Source organism: Siniperca chuatsi, linkage group LG18, assembly GCF_020085105.1.
Source record: "Siniperca chuatsi isolate FFG_IHB_CAS linkage group LG18, ASM2008510v1, whole genome shotgun sequence".
Lineage (NCBI taxonomy): Eukaryota > Metazoa > Chordata > Actinopteri > Centrarchiformes > Sinipercidae > Siniperca > Siniperca chuatsi.
This window is the reverse complement of record NC_058059.1, coordinates 10,670,643-10,680,310: the sequence shown is the minus strand read 5'-3', so window position 1 is coordinate 10,680,310 and position 9,668 is coordinate 10,670,643. Positions and strand designations below refer to the sequence as shown.

General features: G+C 39.3%; 1 protein-coding gene across 2 annotated transcripts; it reads right to left on the bottom strand.

Moving 5' to 3' along the window:
• Positions 1-3,617: 3,617 nt before the first annotated feature.
• Positions 3,618-9,666, bottom strand: ak1 (adenylate kinase 1). 2 transcript variants are annotated; one of them, XM_044174043.1, is made up of 7 exons: positions 9,526-9,666; positions 6,277-6,314; positions 5,536-5,571; positions 5,260-5,423; positions 4,769-4,885; positions 4,498-4,689; positions 3,618-4,386 (listed from the first exon to the last, which is right to left on the bottom strand). In XM_044174043.1, the coding sequence occupies exons 2-7, from the start codon at positions 6,281-6,283 to the stop codon at positions 4,321-4,323; spliced, it is 582 nt and encodes a 193-aa protein (XP_044029978.1). In that variant the 5' UTR covers positions 6,284-6,314; positions 9,526-9,666; the 3' UTR covers positions 3,618-4,320. The 2 variants fall into 2 exon arrangements, with proteins under 2 accessions (XP_044029978.1, XP_044029976.1); XM_044174041.1 differs by lacking the exons at positions 6,277-6,314; positions 9,526-9,666 and adding an exon at positions 5,707-5,831.
• Positions 9,667-9,668: the final 2 nt, after the last annotated feature.

Genomic DNA, 9,668 nt, shown 5'->3' with positions numbered 1-9,668 from the left:
AAACCGGCTCAACTAAATGGAATGCAGTATTTTTTTAATGTTATCAATCACGCCTGCGCTTTTCCTGCTATGACATGCCAAAATGTTTTCCTTGAAACAGCTCTATCAAGCTCAGTCTGTACATACCCACACAGTCCTGAAAGGAGGTCGAATCCACCAAAATAAGTGAAAACACCTGTGTGGGTGTACTGTGGGTGTGTGGGCTGACCATTGAAGTTCAGTGCCACACACAATTACAAAGGAAATTTGTGTATTTACTGTGAACTCACTGGATGTTTCTAGTGGTATGTGTTGTGAACTGTACAAAACACCACTAACAACTCACTAGGAGCACTGGGAGATTTAGAAATTAGAATTAGAATTTAAAAAATTGTTTCATATCATAATTTGTACCTGTATATTCAAAAATATGTTTTGGTCTTTATTATAGGTTAATTAGTTTATAGTAATGAACCCTAAAAATGAGAAAAAGAAAAAGCTTCTCTTGGAGGAACAGCATAATCTTTGGCTGCAGCACCACTAGTACTTTGTGAGGAAACATAGGCTGGATCAAAGAGTAGACACAACATCCTTTCTGTACTGAGCAGACTCAGAGGAGACATCATTCCGTCAAATCAACTCTTCACACAAAGTCTATTGGCACTTGGCAGAGCAGAGGAGTAGCAGAACAGAAAAAACAGAAATATAGACTAGACTTAATGCTACAAAAGCATTTAGAATATTTACAAAACTTCTGTAGCAAACAAAATTTCTTAAACAGCAAGTCTGTTGATCTCTCTCTGTTTCCCTCTCTCTCTGTTTTGGCTCCGTGTGTGTCATGTGTTGTACTTATTAACAGCAACACTGGTACACAACAGGAGAGCAGAAACAAGCTCTATCCTCTTCCATTCGCTCTTGAGTGATAAAAGTCAGTCAAGCTATTTTCAGTTAAATTTGTTCCTAATCCTGATATTTAAATTGTAAATGAAATTAAAAAGGTGAAAGGAGAGTTTGAAGCGAAGCACATCTCCTTTCCCATATATGGAATTTGTTATTCAGGAACATAGTGTACCTGCACATCACAGGAACATGTGCAGTTGCAGGACATAAATTGTTTTTTACAGATTTAGTTGCGATAAGTGACAAATATTGTAAATACACGTCTTCAAGATAACAGTGGGCCTGCAAAGTAATGTGAAACGTTGTGTGTGATGGCTCTGATGTGAACTCTTTATTGGCATTATCAATCAGGACAGGTGTGATCTGACAAACATAAATATATCTTAGTTTCTTAAATTTTAGAATGTCTCCACCCACTGTAAATTAAACATTACTGACCCACTTCAGTTAAACAGTAAACTGCTTAATTTAAATCTTAGCTAATAATTCACATGCACAATATACATTATATATAAAACAATATATATGCCTCAATAATTGTGCCTCAATGTGCACTTGAAGTGTAGACACTAAACAGGCCTAATCTAGTTAATCCATGATTGCAGATCACAAGTGCTTAATGACTAATTAGACTAACTGACATGTTAGAGTGCAAAAATCTCACAGTGCATTAACAACAGTCGTATATAGAGCCTTGTTTTCTGAGACTAGTTGATATTCTGCTCACTGACTCAATGAACTCGCCTTGACCTCATTCCTGCAGGCAGCACGAACAAAGAAATGGGATACTACACTAAGTAGAGACAATTTTACTCTACTTGTACTCTATGTTACTTAAATGATTGCAATCCTCTAGCAGTTGACATGACTAGGATTTAGTTGCTGAGGCATATGTCACTGTTGGCATTCATATAAGGTACTCCATCACATCTGAGGCTGGCCAAAAGACACTTCTACAGTAGCACTCTCGTTCAATGGCTTTCCTTTTTATTGCCTACCCTCCCCCAACTCTCCACCCCCACCCATGAATAGTGTTTCAATAACAGGAAACAATCGGCCATCGTCTTTCATCACAGGTTGACGTTGGTTCCCGCACGGTGCCACTGGGTCTCTGTGGTGCCAGCCAGCCAGTCCGCCACAGAACATAGCAGAGGAGAGAGAGAGAATAAAGTGTATGCGCCAGCTTACTCGTTTCCTTATAGTCCTCCAAGGGGGGATCTGACGCATGGCCTTGCTGTGGTAATAGCCGAGACTGATACTATATCTACAGAAGCCTGTCAGCCTTACAAAGTCATTGTATGTACATCTACAATCCCATAAGGCAGCTAATTGACAGGGCCTTCATTACAGGGAAAGACATCCCATTTGCAAAATCATATCTCACATTTGAATGTAATTTTTTCTGGAAGTGCAGTTAGGATTCAGTTAAATGAGTGGTCCTAGATAATTTTACATTGGAGCCACAAAGCCACATAATTGTCTGTGACAGTCTAAAAGAAGGGTTATTTTCTCAGAAAGCAAGCCATGTTTAAATCTGTGAATGTCCCCATATCACCCTTGGATGGATAACTGACTGGTAGCCCACACAAGTTTTAGGAGATACTGCATTAAGACTACCAGCCTCTCTTTAGAATTCATGAGCTACTCATTTAGTAATCTGACAGCAGAACCAAAAGTATCATGTATGCATGATACTTTGCATGCAATGCAAAAGTTCATGCATTGATCATCTACTATTACTGCCTTTTTTGGAGGTCTTTCCATTGCTACTTTTTAGATGACTAGATGTGGTGAGGTTCAAGATGACAATTTTATACCTAGTTGAAAATGGTGTAGCCCAGTGCTGTCTGCCAGACTACCACAGGAGGTCAGAAATGTTCCAATGCTACACATGGGGGCTTTAAGTAAATTGTCACTTGTCTTAAATGCTAAAATGTTCTGTACTTGGCAGTTCAAGGGGTCATCTACAAACTTAATTCATAATAGGCTACCTATAAATAGGTTGTGATCACTGAACTGCAGGACTGTCGGTAAGTCCACACACAGTGACACATCAGCTCGGTTTCCTCCCTGCCCCACATTCACAGACATGTGTCTCTTTCTTTCTCTCTGCTGTACGTGATAAATACCGCTGTCACCTCCTTTTTTCCCCCTTTGTTTTGTACCTTTATGAGGTAAGAGCAACATTCCTAGCATTCAAGCAGCATCCTCAATGACTTTATGAAAGTGCTTACAGACGCCTTTTCTTGATTGACTTTCCGATGGACACATCCTGTTCCCCCTCAGAAGCCGCTTTCCTCTTCCTCATCCCTACCGCACAGAGTCATGATCAGAGCTCTCCTTGGAGGGTAGTCCGGATACCTGTTGCAATGTTTGCTTGGCCAGCTGGATGTTTGTGTGTGTGCGGGGAAGGTGAGAGGTAAAGGAAGACCTGTTGGTGATCACGGGCTCAAAGGAAAAGTTTTAATAACAGTAGTGAACTATGGCTGTAGCAGCGTGTCCTGTATCCTGTTGTGTCTACATGCTCCAGCACCTTGACTATGTTTTCTGAATAGAAAAACGTTTCCTTTTTCAACTTTGTAGCATTGTCAAAGTCCCTTGTTCATGTGTGTGTATGTGGTTGTCCAAGATTACTCACAATGTCGGTCTGCGTACAATTGAATAGTGGTAATATACTGTAGATTGCATGTCATTGGAAATTGCATCTTTTAAATATTCAAACACAGTCACCTCAGTCACCAGTTTTTCCTCATACTTTAATTTTCTTTTTTTACATATACCACTTTATAGACACCCATACACCATGTGTATATCTTGATGGAAAAACTAGATTGTTTCTGTGCTTCAAATATAGTTGTAAATGTATGACGTCCATGGTGGTTGAAAAAAGTAATTTAAAAGTTCTGTCAATGTACATGTATGCAGCGTTTCACCAGTTCACAGTGGGTGATCTCTGCCATTGTTCAATGGCACAATCATAACAGAGTCTATTATTTTCCCACAAACTCTGGACTCCTTATGGCAGGGTTAAAAAGGGGGAAAAGATTGTGTAAAGTGCAGGTTTGCCCCAGAGTGAGCATGGTACCTTAAAGGTTAGGAGATGGTTGACACTTCCTGTATAAAATACCTTTTGAGATGTCACTTGGATACATCCACATACATGTTCAGCACAGAATGGAAGCAAGACTTGTGTAAATAAACAAATAGATTTCCAGATGCTGCTTTAAGCAGATTCACTGTGAGCTTAAAACTGTAGATCCCTATTGCTGGAGTAGGAGTAGAGTTAAGGCATCTTTGATCCTTAATGTCCTTCAGTTTTTAAACCAAGATGAGTGGGAAGGGTATTATTTCTGTTGTTGTTCACATTTTGTCCTTATGAAAATGATACTGAGAAAATAAAAAATAAAACAACAACCAGACACAACTCATCTAGTTGTTTTACTACAGTGCATCAATAGCCTTGGAGACTTGGTTGAAGACCTCATCCACTGGCAGCTCAGAGTCAACCTAGGCAAAGCAAGATGACACCATGTGTAAGAATATATGTTGGATTTTACACACGATTTACATTTACTTATTCAGTTTTCAAAAAAGAAATTTCATAGCAGTCATACGCACCTTCCTGACAATGCCACGGCTCTCATAAAAGGCAATGACTGGCTCAGTTGCTTTGTAATACAAGTCCAGGCGCTTCTTGATGGTCTCCTCATTATCATCAGAACGGCCGCTGGTCTCACCACGCTTCAAAAGCCTCTTGACCATGGTCTCTCCTTTTGCATCAACGTACAGCAGCAGGCAAGGTTTGCCGATCTGGGATCAAAGACAGTTTGAGGGGGTTTTTTTTGGTGCGGGGATGAATTATAGACCAACAACTCGTGCCCTCTCCTACCTTCTTCTCAAACTCCTCGCCCTGCTTCACCTCACGAGGGTAGCCATCAATAAGGAAGCCCTTGGAGACATCAGCCTTGGCAATCATGGCATCCTTAATCATGTCTAAGACTGTGTCCTGAAAGCAGACCCAAGACATTATGATCAACCTTCACAATGATATGGCACTTCTGGTAGAAAATACACTCAGTTGCCAGTTTATTATACTGACAGGTGTTTCTATTATTTTTTCTTCCCCATTAATATCAATGAGGGTTGCCTAAATAATGAAAACACCTCTCTGATGCACTACAGTTCAACAGCACCACAAGCTATATAATAACTTCATGAAGGTATGATTAATTGCAGGACTGCTGTATTAGACTACATTTGTTTGGTATTGCACAAGTATATAAAGATAGTGATCCTTGCTTATTAGTACAAGTTGCAAAAGATAAAAAGAATACGTTTTTTGAAAATGATTCAATTAATTTATAGGTCCCACTCTCTTACCAGGGGCACAAGCTCTCCCTTCTGCATGATGGCCTGGAGCTGCTTGCCCCTCTCAGAGCCAGAAGCCACCTCAGCACGGAGCAGATCCCCAGATGACAGGTGAGTGTAGCCATACTTTGCAACTACCTTCTCACACTGGGTGCCCTTTCCAGAGCCAGGCCCACCTGAAAAAACAAAGACAGAAAGCATCAGTATAGCATGTGGGGGAAATAGCTGTTAGTGGTTAAATGTGTTGTGTGGTGCAAAATGAGACAAAATCCAACTGAGTGTACTCACCCACAACAAAGATGATCTTGGCATCTTTAATTTTGTCTGAAATGAGCATGTACAAAGAGGTTATACATATAAGTCCATACATGTGACATGGCAAAGCTTTCTTGTAACCCAAAAAATAAACAGATAAACAAAAACAGTTAAGGTCACTAGTAAAAGATTTTTGTAACAAACCATCTTGACAAAGGCATTTAGTGGAATCAGCAGTACACGTATTTCCCATTTTTTTGTTGTAATTGGTCCACTAGGCTGTTTTGACTGCGCTTGCTTTGGTCTAGGTTTGTGCTATTACTCAAACAGTGTTACCGTGGCAACTGTTGTCAACTAATAATATTCTGTAGCCATGTGTAACTGTTCACAGGGAACTACAGGAAAAGTCTCAGTTACAAATCTAACAAATGAGGGAAAAATGAAAAGACAACACAAAAACTGGACTTGTTCTTAACTGTATTGTATGGTAATGCATGCAACTATATCATATGATAGTTCTATTATTATACATTGTTGCATTATTAATGCCATATCATAACAATCTATTTTTTAATAAAAATGGAATGTCATATCTAAGTGCAAACGTAAAATGTAAGACCTCCACTGTATTCTCATAAATTACCAGAAGAGGGCAGTAGAGTCTAAGAAAACACAATAAATCTTCCTCTGCCTTATTTTAACTCCATGGGATTAATAATGAAAATAGAAATGAACATTTTTCACATCATTAATATTACATGATATATTATTTACCTGCCATTGTTTTGCGTTAGATGAGTGTTTTCCTTTAACTAAAAAAAAGAAAGGGACACAGAAAAGTAAATAAGTTCACCACAGCAGATATTTTGACAAAGGCAGAAAGTCTAATAGAATTTGAGTAGGTTACACTTTATTTAGGGAGTCCATTGTTGTATGGTAAACTGATATTCTATATTTTGTGAAAAGTGAAAAGTGTTACATTACATGGCTTCATTTTGAGGGAGGTTGATGTCACACAGTCAGAAAAGACAAGTGACACTTGTTGATCATGTTTTTATCATTTGATAGTTTACCAAACATTAACTTTGGACTCCAAATAAATTGCTTCCTATTGTAAATCCCAAAAGATAGCCCCAACAGTTACTTATTTATATTGTTGAAGCAGCATAATCAAGGTCATACAATTATTTCTCCAAAAGCATTTCCTTTAAGTGATACATAACTGTTTTATCTATTCAGAGAATCAATATTGCTGTATTTAAAACATTCTTTATTTTATATATATTTTCTATATCAACTCTTATGTTAAAGTGATATTCACCTTCCAATACAATTATACATTCTCCAGTTTTGCCTATTGTATTTGCTTGTCAACCGGTTACTTACATCACACACACGTGCACACTGTGAACATCAAGTAACCTGAGAAATTGCTGGTCTAAGTTTTGTGAACCCAGATTTGTGACAAAGGGCAAAGGGCTGATTTCTTAGGTTACGTGGTGAGGCCCAAACTTGGGTTTAAGTGTCTTGGCATGATCACCAGGGAGAAAAGAACATACTGTAGCTTACTTACTACTTGTATTATTACATTGTATTAGTATACCGTATTATTATCAACCGGTAAACCCACTTTGTACTTTACACTTGTTTTAATTTTATACTTATATCCACTTGGTACTTTAATTTATCTGACCTGTATTATAGTGTATTATATTTTTTTGCTTAGTACTTCTCTTCCTGTGTGCACTGACGTGATAGGGAGCTGCTGTAACAAGAGAGTTTCCCCTCGGGGATCAATAAAGTATTTCTGATTCTGATTCTGTACACAAAACATCAGAATTACAAATATCTTTATAGGTACAGTAATGAATATTAGGAGTATAATCATGGAATTTTAATTTACACAGACAATAAAAAACAAAGAATAAGAGAACAGGATGAGATACATATGCGATATATTTCAATCTGTCTCTCTGTGAGGACTTATTTTCGAAGACTTGATGGATAATCCTATACTCTATGTATTTTTCTTAGCCCTACTTTACAAGAGATATGAATAGGGGTAGTGACATTAGATTAGATTTAAATACTTGAATTTGACCTTGTGACAATGTGGTTTGCTCACTGGCACATGCCTGCTATTCAAACAAATCTGTCACTATAGTGCCAGATTGATAAATAAGCTTTAAGGAATGTAGGGTATTAGAGCAGAGAGAAAAAAAAATAATAATTATACTATACTGTACATGGTCCGAATGAAAGATTTTTATATTTCTAGAACTAAAGTGTGTTTCCTGGTTCACCATAAAAATATACTTAAGCAGAGCATACACCAAAGCTGCAAATGCCACCAGCTTGTTCACTGATTTTCACATGCAACACTCCTCAGTACTGGTGGGGCTGCTTCTCAGGTGTCCAGTTTTATGTCAGTGGCCATTCACCCTGTGGTCTGTGTAAATGTCACTTGGAGGCTGGCATCTGAGTCAGCACAGAGCCTGTTTGGGAATCCCTCTCTGGCCTATTATGGTGCCATCGTCTGGGTCCCCTGCTTCGTTGTCATGCCAGACGTGTTCTGGTTCTAATACGGTGCAAACAACATTACATGGCTCTCGGTGTGGCATTTGCACTCAATACTGCATGAAATTAAAGAACAGAAACATGCTATGCAGTGAAGTATTACATGGCTTTGCTGCAGTGTGATTGAGCTTATACATTTCCCAACAGAGGCTGTATCAGTACTGGAGATGTGGCAAGTTGTTTGAACAGGACTTTATCATATGTGGACAAATATTGAACTGGGATTGGATCCATGTTGTTTCCCTTAAAATGCATGAATTTCTTACAACTACATCAATAATGTAATACCATGCAACTGAGTGCACGGTTAATGCAGAATGTAAGAAGAGTACTTTAGAGAACCTGATATTCGGAGACACATTTCAACATGTGCGTTTTGTAATTCTATCCTTGAATTGAAACGTAGAGATACTGAACTCATAGCAACCCCCACCCCAATGTTAGTCCATCTCGCCTGTCCCGCCCTCATGTCTTATTACTGTTTTTTAACATTCAGCCCTGCTAAAAAAAGATTCAGTCAGTCTGCAGCTGTTAAGGGATAGCATGTCAACCATTCTCAAAGAGCACATGGGGATGAAGTTTTCACTGACTGCCACTAGAAGCAACAGGAGTGAAAACAAAGTCCTGAGCACATGATCTATTAGTGCATTCTCTCTGTGTTCTGCTGGTTACTAAGGCACTCTGCAAATTAATTGAGCGTACTGTCCCTTTAAGGGAGAACAGGGGATCCTTTGACGTCAGTGCAGTGGGAGATATTCCATGATGTTTGTGAAAGGATGGAGCGAGATCATTTCAGTGTTAGCTGTGGCTGTTGTGGAATATGTTTGTGTTCCAAATTGCGAGCTTTGGTTCACTTTAATGTGCACCATCTACTCACAAGAATCAATAGCACTCAGCCCCTAATCTGTTGTTAATGACCATTACGGGGGCTAGAAGCATGGCAGTGGAATTTAAAGGCAACTTGTATGAAAATGCCCTTTAACAGGTGTAGGTGGAGGACAATGTCAACATGTTATTAGAGTGAAGGCAAACCATCTGCAATGAAATGGCAGAGCAAATGTCTAGAGGACAAAATAAGAATCAGTGATGGCCAGTACATATTTTTTAGCAAAACAATTATGACATCCAATGAGTGCCATCACTGTGAATGACACGCACAAGCTACATGCCTTTGCACAATGCAGAAATGCCTGATCTTATGACAGTGTCAACCATTTTAAACAGTGTGATTAACCAAAGTGTCTCGAGAAACTAGATGACAGTTTATCATTACAGTCTCTGTTATTCTCACTCTCCATCCCATCAAACAGCCCTGCCCACTCTGCCTGCCCACACTCTTTCTCTGTGACATGTCTCTATTCGTCAGTCCCCCTGACAAAGTTAGACCCAGTGCCTGTCATTTCATGCTTGCTTTTCCTCTATAGAGCCTTTGTCCTCTGTACTGACCTCTCTTTCGTGCTGTGGCTCTAGATCCCAGTGCAAGGGGCTGCTGTCCCTGGATCCCCGTGTGTGTGTGTCTGCACAGTTCCTGCTGCACGGCAGCCCTCCCTCCCCCATGCTATGCCTTTTTATAGCTCAGCTGAGCCTGC

Bases quoted from the DNA above. Each gene is read 5' to 3' on its own strand.
- ak1 (XM_044174041.1), bottom strand. From the start codon at position 5,755: ATGGGAAATACGTGTACTGCTGATTCCACTAAATGCCTTTGTCAAGAT. The intron at 5,572-5,706 runs GTTTGTTACAAA...TGCTCATTTCAG, and splicing joins TAAATGCCTTTGTCAAGATG to ACAAAATTAAAGATGCCAAG. The intron at 4,387-4,497 runs GTGCGTATGACT...TGCTTTGCCTAG, and splicing joins GCCGTGGCATTGTCAGGAAG to GTTGACTCTGAGCTGCCAGT.